General features: G+C 40.0%; 1 protein-coding gene across 2 annotated transcripts in view; it reads right to left on the reverse strand.

The window, feature by feature from the left end:
• Positions 1–1,011: 1,011 nt before the first annotated feature.
• Positions 1,012–20,236, reverse strand: part of Appbp2 (amyloid beta precursor protein binding protein 2) — a 32,418-nt gene continuing 13,193 nt past the window's right edge. For both annotated transcript variants that reach the window (XM_055619935.1, XM_055619936.1), the window contains exons 6-12: positions 15,758–15,825; positions 15,574–15,679; positions 14,312–14,436; positions 11,630–11,715; positions 9,695–9,885; positions 8,236–8,401; positions 1,012–5,490 (exon numbers count right to left, since the gene is read on the reverse strand). In XM_055619935.1, coding sequence (XP_055475910.1) covers positions 5,237–5,490; positions 8,236–8,401; positions 9,695–9,885; positions 11,630–11,715; positions 14,312–14,436; positions 15,574–15,679; positions 15,758–15,825 — 996 coding nt within the window. In that variant the 3' untranslated portion in view covers positions 1,012–5,236. The remainder of the gene's footprint in view (positions 5,491–8,235; positions 8,402–9,694; positions 9,886–11,629; positions 11,716–14,311; positions 14,437–15,573; positions 15,680–15,757; positions 15,826–20,236) is intronic.

The raw sequence follows: 20,236 nt of genomic DNA on the forward strand, positions 1-20,236 counted from the left end.
GTATTCAGTATTGCTGGGTATTCAGTTCAGAGCCTCACACATTGTATGTTCTACCACTAAGCTACACCCCAGACCATCTTGAATTTATCTGTAGTAGTAACTGCCTGAAGTATCTGTAGTTCGGTAATATCTGTCACAAGGTGAGCTGTGCATTATTCGTTGAACAATGCAGACATCAGGAAAAGGACAAGCTGGAAGTAGTTTGAACATTCCCAGCTGTGAGACTGTACGGGCAGTGCTTCAACGAAGTCTGGAGTAACAAGCCACACTCAGAATTATGATAATTCAAAATTTGCAGAAAGAGAAACTGCAGAGGAAGCAAGCAGTGAAATGCAGGTCAAAGTAGGTTTTTGTCCAGGGAACTTGGCTTTCCTGTATTTCAGAGTGAGGCCTCTGGGCTGGGGAGATGGCTCGGCAGTTAAGTGGGTAAGAGGCTGCTTGTCCAGTCTGGTTCCAGCGTCTTCGCCATGCGGCAGCCTACAACCACCTGCGTGGAGGTCCGGCTCCAGGGCACCTGACATGGTCTCCTGGCCCTCGCAGAGAACCACAGGCAGGCAGCATGCGCTTACACATTTCAAAATATGCGGCCACATTTCTGGTCACTCTTTTGACTAGAGTATCTATCTCCTTTCCACCAGGAAGAGAAGGTTAAATTTTTTCCAGTTGTGGGGCAGTTGGAACTGAAACTCAGATTAGGGGTGTGGGCGACGGAGACTCCGCTCTCATCCTTTCAGCTGAGCTCTAAGCCTTCTCCAGCAGGAAGGCTAGTGAGGAGGTACAGCAGCTCTCTGCCGCACTAACACTGTCACTTCCAAGGGCCACCACGAGCATGGTTACCAACGCTGTCTCCATAGACCTCTGTAGCACCTCTTCATTTTCTTGAACCAGAGTACTTTTGTTCTAGCTTCAAGTTTCTCTCAAACGATTCTCCAGTGAGAACAGTCTACACCTTAAAACCCCTGAATTCCAACCCAAAGCAACCACAACTCAATTGGAAACATACACTATGAATGCAGGAACACTCTGTTTATTAGATCAATAATTCATTTAGCAATACAAGTACAGAATATATCACAATGCTGGTTACAAACATACTTAGTGTGGCTTAATAGTTACAAATAACGGTGAGTGCTACAAGTGGGTGAGAATGATAGGAAAGGCCGTTCTGACTCAACGAACTGTCTTCAGAATCTATTACTGACCATCAATATTTCTATAGAAATTACTGCGGCACTAGTCGTGGGGATTTTCATGTAAAGAATGCTAGTGATTCATCTGCAACTATTCCATTAAGGGTTTTGTTTATTTTGAACCTATTAAACTAAAACCCCTGTTGCTTAATAAGGTATAAAAATAGTACTGACCTGGTAATATTTAATAAAATGTAGCATTCATTCACATAATAAAGTAAAACTAAATTGAAAAGTTTTAGTCACCATGGCAACATGTCTTCCCATAAAAGGAATATACAGATATGAGTGATGTTATACAAATGGTACCTGCAATTCAGTGATCCAACATTTTGTGCACCACAACCAAGTTTCCTAGATATCTCTATATAGCATATATATTTAATCATAAATTTTACTTTTGAAAAACATGTGCACTTCAACAAACTCATTAAGGCCACTCATGCTAGATACCTAGAACTGCAATTAACAATAGTGTTAAATTCTAAAGCACACTCCTTCAAATCACCATCAGGGAAAAAGCCAGTTTTCTGCCTAAAACATTCCTGAGATCTGGGGACACAAGAACTACTACTGTTAAATCTTTACACTAACCCAAATGTTCTATTTAAGATAAATCTTTTTTTTTTTCCAGGTAATCTGAAGTCCTCTAAAGCCAAGAGGCAAAATGTTAATCTTTAAAACAAAAATAAAACTTTTAAAAATCAGTAATTATAAATAAGATTTTCTTTTTTTCCAGTAGTAACTTTGCCATCCAGAAAAAGACGACTGGAAGCTTCAGGGCTAAAAAGCCTAGGGGAAAACATAAAAAAAAGAAAAAAAGAAAAAAAAAGTGGCAGTTAGTAACACCTGTTGCTTAGCAAACTGTTCTCTGAATTTGCCAAGTTTTGGCCATAAGCTTGCATCACAGACTCAGCTGTTTGCACTATAAAGACAAGTCCAATGGCAGCTCAAAACTTCCAAGCTTGAAGCTGCTGCACTTCCATTGTATTCTTGAGATAGGGTCTGAGAGGCTGCCCTGGTGATTTCAAGTGATTCTCCTGCCTCCTCCGCCTCCCAGGTGGCTGGGATTAAACCTTGTGCCATCACAGGCAGCTTCCTGTACCTAATGGTCCTCTAGTGGCCAGCACAAAAGGCTCTATTCAGACTGATCCTCATGGCAGGGTTCCCGGGCAGGGGACTGAGCTGGTGTTTAAAGGACAACGTACAGCCATGGAGAAAGAGTCCAAATCTAGTTCGAGGACCATAAATATTACGTACTAAAAATCCAGTTGGTGCTATTAAACTGCATGCAGGTGACTCAGCTGTGTCACAGGCATGAGCTCCCTCATGGCCCCGCTCAAGTAGCACCAAGCTTAGGAATAAGAGAATTTAAGGGAGGGCGAGATCATAGGCCTTTATTTAAAATTACATGCAAGCTGTGTAAGTGTGAGGTAAACTTCAGTTTTTCCTTTGAGATTTTTGTTTGTAGCCCAGGCTGTCTGGAACTTAACCTCTTCCTGCCTCACTCAGCCTCCTGAATGCTGAGGTTATACATATACTGAGATTATATGATATATTACACCCTGCTTTAGCGAATTTTTAACAGTAAAATTATGATGGTATTCATCTCACTACATTCTCAGCATCCTTGCTAAAGGGATATTTCCCACACTTGAAATCATGAGGTATTACTTTCTCACTAAATCAGAACACATCCAGTCATTTCATTTAAGAAAACAGACTGCTACAGTGTAGGCATTAGATTAACTTTTATGAGATACAGAAAATCATAATGAAGGAGTAGTAAGACGGAGAAACTGACAACAGCGATGCCGGAGGTTGGGGCTGGTTGTCATCTAACATCACCTGTGATCACAGACTTCTAAAGAACGTCATCACTGAGTATGAGTTAAGTGTGAACTGAGCTGAGGAAGATGAGCCTTAAGTTATCTGACTATGCAAAATGCTGTATGTGCACAACACCAACAACTCAGATTAAATAAAAATAATTCATGGGGAAACTTAAGTTTCAAAATATTTATTGAAAAACAATTTACCATGACATTCCTATACCACAAACATACCACAGGGCTCTAAATAGCCAATAAAAGTATACAAAGCCTATCCTGAAAATGTCTTTGGAGGTATCAAATATATAGGCCTGTGAGGCTCGAGCTGAGTAACTGGGAAACACTCCTCCTTGGTCACACAGACTCCTTGGGTAATAGAGGTGACACCTGGCAAGACTGTAGTTAAGGGGGAGGGGGACCAGATGGATAAACTGCAAGTGAACCAATTTATTCTTTGAAGAATTTAATCAGAAATTCAGACAGAGCAATAAATTCAAGTCACTGAACCAAAAGTTGTGTCAGGGTGTGGGCTAGCCTCACCTGCTGGGATACGTTCCCATTAAGTTCCCTTCTAAGGACCTAAGCGCACTGGTTTAACACTATGATTGCAAATAGTTTCAAACAAAGTTAAAATTGGGAAGTTAAAAAAAAGTTTAAGATAAATCCTGAAGCTTCTAAATTAAAGTTTCTGTTCTCTACATGATAACTGTTTTCCTTTACTCAACGAGCATGCTAAAAGAACAAAATTTGACACATACCCACTCACCTACATACTACTCCAAGCATTCATTGCCAAGAGCAGTGTATCTAATGGCCAAGTCAGGAACCCCTGAAAATAGGGGAGAAACCCGTATTCTTAACTACAGAAGCACGAGATGGGCCACTGTGCTAAGAATTGAGGTAACAGCAAAAGATCTTTTTTGTTACATGTCACACTTAGGAATTGAGTATTAGCTCCACATTAAATAACCTGGCTAGCTTTAAAAAATTAAAAAAAAAAAAAAAATCAAAGCCCCAATCAGTGAAAAAGATATTATAGGAGGATCTTTCCACTTGACTCCTGGATTTCAGTTAAAATGACTGACTGTACTATTATTTATTTTCCACAAAAATGAAGGACTTCCTAAGACTTTTTTTGTGCATTCAAGCTTCTTAATCCCCACAAACCATACAATAAACCTAAGATTCTCATCTGGACATGAGTTATGTCGTGACTCTTAGCCAGTATGCTTGTTAACTACATGGAGTACTAGGGCGGAATAAAATGGCCGCAGCAGACAGTTACAGAATTGCTCATGACACTGCCATCCACGTACCGTGACTAAAGAGTTGCCGCTGACACTGTCCACATCCCACAGTTGTGTATCTGCGATACAAGTAAAACTCTTGCATTAGTACTTTGCACTCTATCTAAATCAAATTGTTCTATTGGAAAAGGCAAGTGCAGTGACTAAAATAATAATCTAAAGCCTCTGGTCCAATAACAGCTTCCACAGCTGCCTGGTCCTTTTAGATTCTTCTGGTCCTGTTAGTAAACACTATTAGAGCATCTCACCACTGTACCAAAAACAGAGAGTTCGAACTGCTGGTCTACCTGGTGTTCTGTGACTGACAGATCAACACTGGTCCAGTCAGATGAATCTGACAGTCCTCACTGAACTATGGTTCTGGAATGGCTGTATGCACTGATCTGGGAAAGCTAGCCAAAGCTGTGGGAGGGTGCCCCTGCTCCCCTTTATTAGTACCTGTGTTACTTTTCTATACTGCATATAAAGAGTTTTCCATAAAATTTCCTTACAATACAGTATTGAATACCTCCACATGGAAGAATTACATGTTAAAAGTTGTTAAAATCATCCTTACATAATAAGAATGCAACTCTTTTAAACTCTTAAATAGTTTTATTTAGGGGTTCTTTTTTTTCTTTCAGGCTTTCTGAAAAATGAATTATTTTTTAAAAAGGAAAAAAAAAGGTATCCTGTTGTTCTACTAGGGTGAGAACGTGGGACTACTTATACACGCGGCACATGCTGATCTAACTCAATATATGCTTATTCTACAGGAACTGCAATACAGGACTACCCGAAATAGGGTCTTCAATGGACTGGACCAGTGTTTCAATGCAAATGCCAGCCCCAAAACAACATGGTTTTGATTTCACAGTATGAATTCCCCAGACTCTGGGAAAAGGTAATTGTTAGCTGAGGCTGTCCCTCAGCAGCTTGGTCCCTCGACATTCTGAGACATCAGGAAGGACTGCACCACTTCCTCAGTGGACTGGGGGCTGCTGCTGACGTCTTCAAGGGCATCGGTCACTGAATACTGTCGATCTCGCAACCGGTTCCAGTTAGAAAGAACGTTGTGATACTCAAACACTTTTTCATAATTTCCAATGGAGTTGTAAAGTTTAATGAGGCCTCGGTAATCATATTCTAGTCCACTGTAGCCTTCACCAAACAGTTTCTTCCCTAAAGTAACATAAAAAACTTAAATTAAATAATGTACAATATTTTTTGTTTTGATTTTCATACAAGTTTAACTCTTTTTGTTTGTGTATTTTTCAAGACAGAGTTTCTCTATATAGCCCTGGCTGTCCTCAAACTCATAGATCCACCTGCCTCTGTCTCCCTAGTACTGCAAGGCAAGCACCATTACTGCCAGGCACAAGTTAATTCTTTAAATAGGCTGGCTTGGTTTTAGTCCTATGGAAGGAAAACAAAACAAAACAAAACAAAACAAAACAAAACAAAACAATCCCTTTATCCATGCCTCTTAAATCACTCTCATCCAAAGGAGTTGGCTTTCCTAGGATGCTAAAGTAAATTTCATGGGGGGAAAAAGTTTGTAATTAATTCATCTGTATGTCAGTGTGTTCACACACTTGTGCTATATAGCATGTGTGGAGGCCATAGGATAACTTTTAGGAATCACTTCTTCTATCATGTGAGTTCTCAAGAAAAAAATTAAAGTCATCTAAGTTGATGAGCCATTTAACCAGCCCAAAATTTCAGGTTTAAGGACTAACATTTTTAAGGATATTTTAAAATAATGAAGATTTACAGTCTTTCTCGGTAGCCCTGGCTGTTCTGGAACTCATTATGTAGACCAGGTTGGCCTCAAACTCAAAATCTGACAACCTTTGCCTTTTGAGTGCTAGAATTAAAGGCATGTGCCACGATTCCTGACTAGTTTTGGTTTGTTTTTTGTTTTTTTTTTTTGAGACAAGAGTTTCACTCTGTAGCCCTGGCTGTCCTGGAAGTCCCTGTGTAGACCAGGCTGGACTTGAATTCACACAGATGTGCCTGCCTTTGCCTTCGCAGTGCTCAGATTAAAGGTGTACCATCGCCTAGGAAGTTTTGTTTTGTTTTTAAAGCAAAGTGTGCTGGTTTTGTAGCTGTCACTGTTTCAGGTTGATAGGCCCTAGAGTGCACCTAGGAAGAAGAAGGCTCAACTGAGGGATTGCTGAGAGCAGACTGGCCTGTGGTCACTGTTTAGCTGGGTGCAGCGGTGGGTGCGTGCTTGTGATCCAGCATTCAGGAAGGCAGAGGGGGGCGGATTCGAGTTCAGGGCCAGCCTGGTCTACAAATCAGGTCTAAGAAAGCCAAGGCTACACTGAGAAACCCTGTCTTGAAAAATCAAAAACAAAACAAAAATTAAGAGACGTTTTGATTGATGATTAATGTGAAAGAGCCTGGCTATTGTGAGTGGCACCATCCTCAGGCAGGTAGTACCCTGGGCTGTGTACAAAAGCTTGCTGGGCATGAACGAGCCAGTGAGCTAGCGAGCAAACAGCTTCTCCATGGCTGCTGCCTTGAGTTACTGCCATAACTTTCCCCAATGACCTGGAAGTGTAAGATGAAATAAGCCATTTCCTCCCCAAGTTGCTTTTGGATCATGGTGTTTTGTTATAGTTAACAGAAAAACAAAACAAAACAAAACAGAACAACAGTATACAGAGTATCTAAAATATGCTTATTTTGTGTATGAAAGAGAATAAAAATCAGGCATGGTGGGATGAATGCCTTTAATTCCAGCACTTGGGAGGTAGAGGTAGGCAGATCTCTGTGAGTTTGAGGCTAGCCAAGTTCCAGGTCAGCCCTACACACAGAGAAACCCTGTCTTGAAATATCCACTCCCCCCACAAAAGCAAAAAGAAAAGAAATATAAGAAAATACTTATTCATCTGCTTTTGTGTAAAATGATACATAGAAAAATAAGCCAGAAAAAATGAGACCGGTCAACCAAAGCAGGTATTCTGAGAACTAGATAGAAGAAATTAAGGAAATTATCCGTCATAAGGATCTTAAGAACATTAGTATTTCACACACTCAGGGACTGATCAAGCGAGTCAATACACGTTAGTTAAGACACATATGGATCACCCTTTGCAAAGGGAGAGGACACTGTTGGAGAAATGGTCCCGGGTCAACTATGTTAGATGCATGGAAAAAGTGAAATTTGATTCCTTCTAAGATGAACAATTTTAGAATTGCACATCTAACCATGAACGGTTACATAAAGTGTCCAGAAGATGATCTTGTAGAAGAGTACTGGTAGGGGAAAAAAAAAATCCCTCAAAATAAATTTAAAAGGCGCTAATGATTAAAAAAAAAAAAAAAGCACATCAAGGCATCCCATTAAACTGAGGAGTTCTTAGGCTGGCTGTGGCAGTACATGCCTGTGATTCCAGCATCAGGATGAAGCAGGATGATCAGGACTTCAATACCAGCCTGAGCTACATGAGTCCCTGTATCAACAAACACACAACCAAAATGAAATGAAGTGAAAAGAAACAAGAAAACAAACCATAGGATGAGAGGACATCTTGCAGCCCAGGCAACCAACAGGGCTCACAGCTACGGAACATGAAGAATCTTTTGATCAACAATGCCAGACGATTCAACATGAAAGCAGGGAAGGACAGTAACAGCAGTTTCATACAATGAGCTAAAACCGTCAAATGGAAACAATCCAAATGCTCTGTGTTCATAGACCAAATAATGTAAGAATGCATACATTCAGTGATAGCCCACGCCTTTAATCCCAGCATGGGGGAGGTCAGAGGCAGGCCAGCCCGGTCTACAAAGTGTTACAGGACAGCCAAAGCTACAAAGAGGAACCCTATATCTCAACAAACAAATAAACAAACAAACAAACAAACAAAGACAGAATATGGCTGATACCCGAGGAAGCAAGATTTAAAGGTAACATACCAATTGCTATAGATCGTAAATACAGTTTCTCAGCATTTTCATATTGATTCATGTCATAATTATATAAGGATGCCAGATGTCCCACCGAAAGGGCTACTTCATAATCTTCTTGACCAAGAAGCTGCTCCTTAATCTGAATTGCTTTTATGTGCATTTCTTCAGCTTCCTGAAAAACAGGCCAAATACAACATTAGACTGTACTTTTTCTTAGGACAATTCTACTCAATATGCGAGTTTGTTCTAAGTATCAACCACAGCTTATAAAAGCCATTAGGTAGTAAGATCAAAGACCAGCCTATGCCTTTTCCAAAAGCTGCTAATGAAAAACATTATGGTTTTAGTAAACTGCACACAAGCTGATGACAGTAATGGTCCTAAAGCCTAAAGTGATAAAGGTAAAGGTTAAACGTTCTAAGCTAGGTGTGGTGCGACATATCTGTATTTCCAACAACAGGCAGGCAGAGGCAGGAGGACTGACAGTTCAAGCCAGCCAGGGCTACAGAGAGAAGATACTGTCATAAAAAACCCAAAAGCATCAAAAATTTTAAAAAGAGCAGTAAAGAGCCTCCTAAAATGAACATGAAGACAGGCACGATAGCACACAACTTAATTCCTGCAGTGACAGGAAGCCAGAACTACATAGCCAGACCCTGTTTCAAAAAAAGAAAAAAATTATTTTGGAGTTACCACATCCCCCAAAATAATTTCAACTTGTTACAGATGGTACTGACTTATGCAGACATGTGCATGAGAGCATGTGCACATGCTTATGTGTATGTATTACACACACATAAAATTTACAAAGAGAGAGAGACAGACAGAGAGGTCCCCTAAATAGCTCAGGCTGGCACAAAACTAACAATCCCCCTGCCTCAGCCTTCCAAGCATTAACCTTAAAGGAATGTACTATTATTACTGACTAGAAACAAAAATTCTAAAAGAAGCCAGGAGTGCAGGCACACATCCCAGCACCCAGGGAGGCAGAGGCAGGAAGGTTACTGTGAGTTTGTGGCCAGGCTGGTCTACAAAGAGTCCAGGAGAGGCAAAGCTGGAAACACAGAGAAAGCCTATCTCAAAAAAACAAAACGAACAAACAAAACAAAACAAAATTCTAAAAGAAAATTAGTGTTAAGTGTTGTGCTAGATTTTGTAGGTCTTCTCTGAATACTTACTACAGGCTAGATATTGTGCTAAGACCTAAACATACTATGCTAGGACTTAAACATACTATGCTAAGAGATATGACTAAAGTCTGACTAAGATACCACCTTGTTAAATCAAAAACCTTTTTTCGTGGTCTTGATTCTGTCATTTCACTTACAATTTGACTACTCATTATTTTCTCAGCTCCCTTGGTGTTAGGTAAAATACTTATATGCTTTATCATTTAAGATTACTGAAGACTTACTATTTTAGATTAACTAATGTTTAGAATTAAAAGAATGCAAAGCCCCTTTACCTTAAATTTTCTCATTGACTGATAAAGTCGTCCAAGGTTGCCATAGTGTTTTGCAGTCTGCACATTAAATTCTCCAAAAGCTTTCTTAGCTAGCTGGAGAGAGGACAAGTGCAAGTCATGTGCTTCCTGAAGCAACCTCTGTTCCGTCTCTTTGTTGTGACAGTCAATTGCAATCTCCTCTAAAATGAGTGCTGGACAAACAAAGTGATAAATTAGGAAACTTAAAATCCACTTCCCCAAAGGCTCAACATTTCATTGACAATTGAAGACTGTAGTATTAACTGAATATTGACTACTTAGCTGTATCAACAGACCACATACTGACTGTGGTCTAGAACTGGCCAATATCAAAGTAGTCTACATTTGTGGGATTTTTGTTGTTGTTGTTTTGCTTTGTTTTTGAGCTGGGCTCTTGATTTGTAGCCCAGGCTGGCTTTGAATTCATGGCAATCCTCCTGCTTCAACTGCTTTCTAATGCTGGGATTCCATATGTGTGCTATTGTGTTCAGCCAAACTATCATACTTCAACAGCACAGTTTTGGGAAAGTTGCTCTATTTATACAGAATATTTATTCAAGTTAAGGGGAAATGGTGTGCCTTAAATTAAGGGGAAAATGGTGTACCTTAAATTATGTTGCAGAATCAGCTTCTACTGCCATACTCAGCTCCATTTTATAGGAGGAAAATAGCCACCTGGGAATGGTAGGGAATGCCTATGTGAACAACAGGGAAGCTGAGGCAGCTGGACTGGGAGTTTAAGGATAGCCTTGGCTACAGGAGAAGTTCAAGGGCAGCCTGGACTATATGAGACCTTGTCTCAAAAAAAACAAATCAACAAATCAACAAAAAAGTGAAGAGTAATGATAGAAGTCAAAGTTAAAGTTACGCAATTTCAAGAGGTACTTTAAGCACTTCTGACAATTCTGCAACCATCCTTTAAAACATAACCTCAAACCACACATAACTGAAAAACAAACAAACAACAACAAAAAACAAGTTTCCTATTTCCTCCACCAACCCAATCAGGCCAGAAGACATTTCAGTTTCGAAGTTCCATTCAAAGTTTTCAAATCCCATATAAGACCTAAATAATACAGATATTACCAGCTATTTTTATTTTACTGGCATTGTACAAAGGTAGTAAATAGAAAGATACCTTATGGCAGCATTTTTTTAAAAAGAAGGTTTAAAACAGTTTTAATACCAGACATAAGATTAAGAAGCTTAGAAGAAGGTACACACCTATGTATATTAAATAAACTGTACATGATATAATAGGTAAAAAAATAACAGATAATAAAGCTGAAGAGTTACTAACTTCTCTCCCAACATTTATTTATTGTTTGAGTGGCAGGGACTGAACTTAAATTGTAGGGCTTGGCAGCGAGTCTATTTACCCCCTCAGCCACCCCACTGGCCCTTTATTATTTAAAGAAAAAAAGGGCTACTGTAATCAACAAAATGGTGATTCAGTATTAGTGAGGCTTTGTGGAACAATTTATTTTTCTTATTATCTAACTTAATTGCTAGGATTAGAGTAAGACTCACTGACATGCACATAACCACCACAAGGCTGACCTAGTCACAGCAGAATCGATGCATTAAGAGAAAGCACTGGTGAGGATTAGCAGAAAAGTTAAAATCAGAAAGTGGTATTGGGGAACACTTAAGAGCCGAGGCCGAGGAAAGGTGCACTGTAAACTGGCTCTGCAGAAGCCGTCCTCAGTCCTCACTGTTACTGTGGGATCATCGGCACCACTCCTCTGTCTTACTCAAAGGAAAGGGAGGGAGGAAGTAAAATGAACAATGTTATGTGAAAGAGGTGAATCACAGAGAGGAGAAAACTACTTTAGTCATATATCCATACAATCTAACAGACGTATTTTATGCCATCTATCAATTTACAATCATCTGAGACTAGATTACAAAGGGTACCTTTCACCCTCTTTGAAGAAGCCAAAAGAAGATGATCTTCAGGTAGGATGTGGGTAATGATACCAATGGATCTTTCTGCATGAAATCTGTAATACACATAGATAGAGTCTAGTGTTTCTTTTCAGTTAACAGCAACAACATGTATTATAGTATTGGCAGAAAGTACTAGTAAAACTAAAAATGAATCAAAGAGTTTTGGGGCTGGAGAAGTGGCTCACAAACTCATGTAACTCCAGCTCCAGAGGGTGACACCCGTTTCTGGTCTCCATGGGCATCTGCAATTATGTGGCATGTGCGCATATGTGTGTGTGTGTATGTGTGTGTGTGTGTGTGTGTGTGTGTGTGTGTGTGGCGCGCGCACACACACACACACACACACACACACACACACACACACACACTCACTTATTCTGACACATACTCATAAATCTTAAAAAAAAAAAAAAAGTTTCAAGAATCAGAGTTTCGTTGAACCAGGAACCACACCCAGGACCTCTCAGTTGCTAGGCAAGCACTCTAAGCTTCAGGCTCAAATTTTCAATCTGTTGTGAATTAAACTTTCAACACCCACTGCATTCTCATCTCCCTCTAAATAAAAGTCCTCACTATAGTCGACAAGACTCAATCTCTCTGCTACCTCTCTGACATCATTTCCTGCCATTCTCACATCAACTCTCTGAGCCTCCAGCCAAGCATGCCCAGCAATTTCTGGATGAAATCTGTTCTCACTCTAGCATTTGCTCTTCTTTCTCTGGAGTGCTTTCCCCTCCATAGGCACATGGTTCACTTTCACTGAAGAGAGTGCATAAAGTCCCCTAAAATCACTCAGCCCTTTAATTTCCTGTCCATAGTAACATCTGTTATCTGTTCACAGTCCAGCCCACAAACAAAAGGCAAACTACTTGTCTATTATACTTGCTACTCCCTTACAACTCAAACTTCTTTTAAAATAACATTTCTTTTTATCACTTTAAATTGCATATCTGAGTGTGGGTATGTGCATTTGAGAAGCCCAGAGTCCAGGTGTTACTCGCCTCTTGGGCTGGAGTTGCAGGTGGTTTAAGTTACCAGATACAGTTTTTTTGAAAGAACAGTATCTCATTCTTAACCACAGAACCATCTCTCTAGCTCCCCAACCAAACTTCTCATCTCCACCTATCTTCAAATTCACTAATTCTCTTTAGTTGTCAACTAAAGTGCTGTTAAACGTGTCTATAGAGTTTTGACATCAAGGACAACACAGGAGTCTTTTCCTCAGCTGTTGCTTGCTTTCTTTGAGACAAGATTTTATTTACTAGACTAGACTGCTAATTCATGGCAATTCTCCTGTCTCACCTTGAGTATTAGTGTTAGCCACCACACTTTTCAGTATATTCAGAGTAGTACATTTACCACTGTAATCAATTTTAGGGCATTTTTATCACTTAAAACAAAAACAAAGAACAAACCTATATACACCTAACAATCCCCATGTCCTTCCAACACCCAGATCTAAGTGGGTCTTGTATCATTCACTTTCTGTTTCTAGATTTACCTATCTGAACACAAATAAATAGAACCACATAGAGCGTGATCCTTCGTGACAAATTTCTGAAAGTTAACATTTTTTTCAAGGCTCAACCATAATGTAGGATGCATCTTGTTTCATTTAAAATTCTCAGCTCGGAAGCAGGTGGATCATTTCAGCCCAGAGTATAAGAACAGCTGGATAACAGCTAGAACCCCTGAAAAAAGTAAAGCCTGCCTTTGAACAAGTTTCTGTTTTGTGTGTGTGGTTTTTGTTTATTTGTTTTTTAAAGAGAAAGGAGTCTTGCTGTGTAGTCTAAGCTGGCCTGGAACTCACTATACAGTACAGTACAGACTGGCCCTGGATTTTTTTTTTCCCTTCCTTTTTCAGGCTGTTAGAAGAAAGCTAGTAGAAGCTTCAGTTTTCTCCTCCACCATACGGCTCTCAGGGCTGGAACTCAGGTTGTCATGCTTGGCAGAAGCGCCTTAAATCCTTGATCTTCCAGACCCAGCATGAGTGCGGATTACAGGAATGCCCTATACCTGGCCTGCTTTTTGTCTTCATTTTCCTCCAAAATATTACTGGGTTCTTCTTCTCTATCAGATCTAGAAAATTTTCTTTGTAAGGGACTATACAAAGAATGTGATGTTGCCAACATATTTTCGTAACTACTTAACTCTTCAATCATGGCATGAAACAGTCATAGGAAATAGAGAAACAATGAGCATATCTGACGGACAAAAATATTTTGCATATGGGCCACAGTCCATGGCTGAAGATTTACTGCCCATTTTATGTTGCTGGGGATTTTTCTCACTCTTGCAAGCTTAGTTACACATTAAAAAGAACAGCTATAATTTACATATCTAGTTTTTGTTTTTTTCAGCAGTAAGTTTGTAGGTTGTTTTTAGGTTGTCAATTTGCCATTGATCCAGGGGCTACTAATTACTCAAAAAACAAAAAAACAAAAACAAAAACCTGAAATACTGAAAAGCTCATTCCATATAAAAATAGACAAATCTTAATATAAAACCACAAGCCTAAATGGATGCCTTAGAAATTGGGATGACTTCAAAAACATTCTATACCAACAGAAGACAAGTTTATTCCTATAAAACTTAAGAACTACTACATTGGGGGGGATCATAATTCTCAGAAAAGAAAGTGGAACTTACAGGGCATTGTCAAATTTTCCGGAACTGTACTGGTGAACATAGGAAGAATAAGCCAGGTCTTCATGAGCTGTTGCTACGTGAATATTTTTGCCACCAAACACCGACTGCCGAATGTCAAGCGCTGCCTGAAAGAATCAGAACGACACTTAACAGTACTGTGTACTACTGAAGTTAAGTGAACCAGCCCCACACTATATGTACCCAACCCCTTACATTTCAAATGGGAAAGTCTTGCCAGATTCAAACAAGAGCAGAACATGCAAGTCACCCAAGACCTGATTCTGTGAAGACACCTGTCTGGAAAGCCACGTGAGTTGTTTTTCAGCCATAAGACCAAGTGCATATAAGGCAGCTCCACCAGACTCACACCTCAGCCCTAACAGCTTCTTCTACACCCTTCTTAGAGAACTGCAAAAATCAGTGACATCTTGTCTAGTGCCACGGTACAGGACATCATTTACCTGAAGTAACAATTGCACGGTCTAAATCTAATACTAGACTGACACTTGATAAATCCTCCACAAAATTAAGCCATCAACCAAGGAAATTACAACAGAAAGTACAGTGGAACAGACCCACCACCTGATGATTCTAGTCCTGGATGATTCTCTTCAATCCTTAAAACATTTGACTCTTAAGCCTTTATACTTAGTAAACAATGGTGAGGCCTACAGAAGAAAGGCAGGGTTCAAAGAGTTATCTATCTGTCCCTCCACACATCTATCCTTCCATCTATCCATACACCCATCTATCTGTTTTAAGTTGGTCTGCTATTGCTTTGTAAAATTATTTTATGTGCATTGGTATCTTGCCTGCATGAACATCTATGTGAGGGTATCAGATCCCCAGTAACTGCAGTTACAGACGGTTGTAAGCTGCCATGTGGGTGCTGAGAATTGGACTTGGGTCCTCTAGAAGAGCAGCTAGTGCTCTTAGCTGTGGAGCCATCCCTCTACCCCTCAAAGAGTTATTTTATACATGGATTAGAAATAACAAACAGGGCTGGAGAGATGGCTCAGAGGTTAAGAGCACTGGCTGTTCTACGAAAAGTCCTGAGTTCAATTCCCAGCAACCACATGGTGGCTCACAACTATCTACAATGAGATCTGGTGCCCTCTTCTGGCATGCAGGGGTACATGAAGGCAGAATGATGTATATATAATAAATAAATCTAAAAAAAAAAAAAAAAAGAAATAACAAACAAATATAGGTCAGCAAGTCAACTTAAGATTTAAAGGAAAGGGAAATAACCAATAACACACCTGGTAAATCGCAACAGACTGGCAGATATTGTCTACATTGAGTAAGTAGAAGCCATAATCCAGCAGCGTATCAGAGTATTTTGGGTGTTTAGATCCAAAATGATCTCTAGAAAAAGATACAGAACTATTAGCATATACAACTGAGAAACACGTTAAAACAGCCTCTTTAGTACCAATCACCTACCGTGCCAGATACACTGCATGTTTAATCAACTGCTCTGCCTTCTTAAATTCCCGTTTGACAACACAAGCCTAAAAACAAAGAGAGGAATTATTAAACAACTCTCAAACAGTTCAATAGTGTGCTACAATAAGTATGGTTCACACTATAATAGCTAATAAAAAACACTTCAGAGAGTCTTTCAATTTGTGATTTCTTTCTAAGTCTCTAATAATTTTCTAAGAAACAGATCTGTAAACAACTTGGGAAAATTCTGACATTTCTAGCATGAATGTTTTATAAAAGATGGGCTGTGGTGGCACACGCCTCTAATCCCAGCACTCAGAAGGCAGAGGCAGGCTGATCTCTGAGATCAAGGCCAGTCCAACCTGGTTTACAGAGCAAGCTCCGGGGCAGTCAAAGCTACACAGAAAAACCTTGCCTCAAAACAAAAAACAAACAAACAAAAATCCCTGTTGTAACAAAAGCAAGCCACAAGCTGGTAAATGCTTACCATTTTATAATGTTAAATAAAATGCTGGAGGGAGGACTCAGCATGGTATTTTTAAGTATATATTCCATTTCTGGAATGGGCCAAAATAAACTTTTCTCAGTATATATATCTATATATAAAATCTTTCTTTCCTTCTCCCCTGCCCCCCACCTCAAGACAAGGTTTCTCTGTGTAGTCCTGGCTGTCCTGGAGTTGATCTGTAGCCCAGGCTGGCCTCAAGGTCACAGAGATCTGCCCGCCTCTGCCTCCCTACCTCCCGAGTGCTAGGATTAAGGCAGTTGACACCTCGCCCAGCACATGTACATATTTTTAAATGTGTAGTTTTTATGTGTGTGGGTATTTTGCCTACACATATCCCAGAAGGTGTCAGATCTCCTGAAATTAGAGTTATAGGTGTTTGTGAGCTGCAGTGTGGGCTGATAATCAAACCTGGGCACCCTGGAGAAGCAGCCAGTGCTTAACTGCTGATCCAGCTCTCCAGTCTCATACTTTAAATTATTTATACATTATTCATTCTGGGCACATGCACACATACACATGAATAGAATCTGTGGAGGACAGAGGACAGCTTCCAGCACTTGGTTCTTCCCTTCTACCACATAAGCCTCCCAGGAGTTAAATTCAGTTGTCATCCTTGGTGGCAGGGGCCTTTATCCACTGAGCCATCTGATTGGACCCTCTGGTTAAATAGCTCCTGCTACTTAGAGGTGATGCTGTTTAGGACTTTTCCCCACTAGTTTATGAGAACAAACAAGATCTGGGACATAAGGTTATCAGGATCACATAATAATTTTTATATGTACAAAATTCAAGTTTCCAATTTTTTAAAAAAATTGAACAATGACTGCCAGTTTTTGAAATCTAATACCATGTGCATATACAAAATGTACACATTGTTATTTCACAAAGGTACATATATTTTTTAAAGATTTACTTATTATTTATACAATACTCTACCTGCATGTAGGCCTGCATGACAGGAGAGGGCACCAGATCTCATTATAGATGGTTGTGAGCCACCATGTGGTTGCTGGGAATTGAACTCAGGACCTTTGGAAGAGGAGCTAGTGCTCTTAACCTCTGAGCCATCTCTCCAGACCCACAAATACATATTTAATGTTTAATTTTTTAAATTTAACTTAATTTTATTAATTACTTTATTCACTTTGTATCCCCCCATAAGCCCCTCCCTCCTCCCCTCCCAGTTCCACCTTCCCTCCCCCTTTTTCACATATGCCCCTCCCCAAGTCCACTGATGGGGAGGTCCTCCTCTCCTTCCTTCTGATCTTAAGTCTATCAGATCACATCAGGAGTGGCTGCATTGTCTTCTTCTGTGGCCTGGTAAGGCTGCTCCCCCCTCAGGGGGAGGTGATCAAAGAGCAGGCCAATCAGATTATGTCAGAGGCAGTCCCTCTTCCCATTACTATGAAACCCACTTGGACACTAAACTGCCATGGCTACATCTGTGCAGGGGTTCTAGGTTATCCATGCCTGGTACTTGGTTGGAGTATGAGTATCTGGAAAGACCCGTGTTCAAATTTTCTGGTTCTGTTGCTCTCCTTGTGGGGTATCCGTCCTCTCCAGCTCTTACTATTTCCCACTTCTTACATAAGATTCCATGCACTCTGCCCAACAGTTGGCCATAAGTCTCAGTGTTTGCTTTGATAGTCTGCAGGGCAGAGCCTTTCAGAGGCCCTCTGTGTCAGGTTCCTAGCTTGTTTCCTGTTTTCGTCTTCTTCTGATGTCCATCCTCTTTGCCTTTCAGGATGGGGACTGAGCGTTTTAGTCAGGGTCCTCTCTCTTGATTAGTTTCTTTAGATGTATAGATTTTAGTAGGTAATATATAGTAGGATATATATAAAACATATCCTATGTTATATGTCCATATGAGTGAGTATATACCGTGTGTGTCTTTCTGCTTCTGGGACAGCTCACTCAGGATGATCCTTTCCAGGTCCCACCATTTACCTACAAATTTCATGATTTCCTTATTTTTCATTGCAGAGTAATACTCCATTGTATAGATGTACCACAATTTCTGCATCTACTCTTCAGTTGAGGGGCATCTGGGCTGTTTCCAGCTTCTGGCTATTACAAATAAAGCTGCTACAAACATGGTTGAGCAAATGTCCTTATTGTGTACTTGAGCTTCTTTTGGATATATGCCTAGGACTGGTATGGCTGGATCTTGAGGAAGTGCTATTCCTAGTTGTCTGAGAACGCGCCAGACTGTTTTCCAGAGTGGTTGTACAAGTTTACATTCCCACCAGCAGTGGAGGAAGGTTCCCCTTTCTCCACAACCTCTCCAGCATATGTTGTCACTTGAGTTTTTCATCTTGGCCATTCTGATGGGTGTAAGGTGAAATCTCAGGGTCGTTTTGATTTGCATTTCCCTGATGGCTAATGACGTTGAGCATTTCTTTAAGTGTTTCTCTGCGATTCAATATTCCTCTACAGAGAATTCTCTGTTTAGCTCTGTTCCCCATTTTTTAATTGGATTACTTGGTTTGCTGCTTTTCAGCTTCTTTAGTTCTTTATATTGGATATTAGCCCTCTGTCAGATAAAGGATTGGTGAAGATTCTTTCCCAATCTGTAAGCTGTCGTTTTGTTTTTGATGACGGTCCTTTGCTTTACATAAGAAGCTTTTCAGTTTCATGAGGTCCCATTTATTGATTGTTGCTCTTAGAGCCTGTGCTGTTGGTGTTCTCTTCAGGAAGTTGTCTACTGTACCAATGAGTTCTAGGGTTTTCCCCACTTTTTCTTCTAACCGATTTAATGTGTCTGGTTTTATGTTGAGGTTTTTGATCCACTTGGACTTTAGTTTTGTGCAGGGTGATAACTATGGATCTATTTGCATTTTTCTACATGTAGACATCCTGTTAGACCAGCACCATTTGCTGAAGATGCTATCTTTTTTTCCATTGTATGGTTTTGGCATCTTTGTCAAAGATCAGGTGTCCACAAGTGTGTGGGTTTATTTCTGGGTCTTCTGTTCGGTTCCTTTGATCCACCATTCTGTTTCTATGCCAGTACCATGCAGTTTTTATAACTGTTGCTCTATAGTACAGCTTAAGATCAGGGAAGGAGATACCTCTAGAAGATCTTTTATTGTAAAGGATTGTTTCAGCAATTCTGGGTTTAAATTAAGCAAGTTAATATCCTTTCCTCATGTGGATGTTATCTGAATATTTACAGTGCCATTAGAATTGCTCCAGAGATCCAGGCACATTGGTACATGCCTGGAACCCAAGGAAAGTTACAATTTGAGAGCAGCCATGACTATACAGCAAGCTTAAGGCTAGCCAGGTTACAGACCAAGATCACAATTCAACCAAAACTTTTTTAGTATTTCACAAAAACAGTGGTGTTTTCTATTTATTTAGCAGTAGTGTTTTTTAATCCAAAAATCTGAACTGACTCAGAATAACCCAACCAAAATGAAATATTCAAGTGAGTAACTTCTAGACAAAGATTGTATGTGAAAGTTCATCCAAGCTTTAAGGCTTCTGTAAAATGAAACAGTAACTTTAAGGTACTAATAAATGGCTTCAGAGAGTTTATATACTTATTTACAGAAAAAGAAACTAGAGAAGCTGGGCACGGTGGTGTATGCCTTTAATCCCAGCACTTGGGAGGCAGAGGCAGGTGGATCTCTGTTAGTTTGAGGCCAGCTGGTAGACAAAGTGAGTCCAGGACAGCCAGGGCTACACAGAGAAACCCTGTGTGTGGAAAGGGGCTAACGGAAGGGAGAGGAAGACTAAGAGAAACTAGAGGAAAAAAATTCAAATAAAGACTGTCTCCCAGGTCGAGCGTGACAAGCTATGTTGCTGTGAAATGAAATCCTAGGAGGAAAGTAAATTTACTAGGAGGCCCAGCCCCGAGCCTAGAGAAATGTTATTAGGTCCCACATGATCTCTGAGTAAGAAACTGAAGTTATTGTACAGCTTTAAGGAAAACAAAAAATAGCACCAAATAGTACAGTGATGTG

Source organism: Psammomys obesus, unplaced genomic scaffold (genome assembly GCF_907164565.1).
Source record: "Psammomys obesus unplaced genomic scaffold, mPsaObe1.curated_primary_1811, whole genome shotgun sequence".
NCBI classification, from domain to species: Eukaryota; Metazoa; Chordata; class Mammalia; order Rodentia; family Muridae; genus Psammomys; species Psammomys obesus.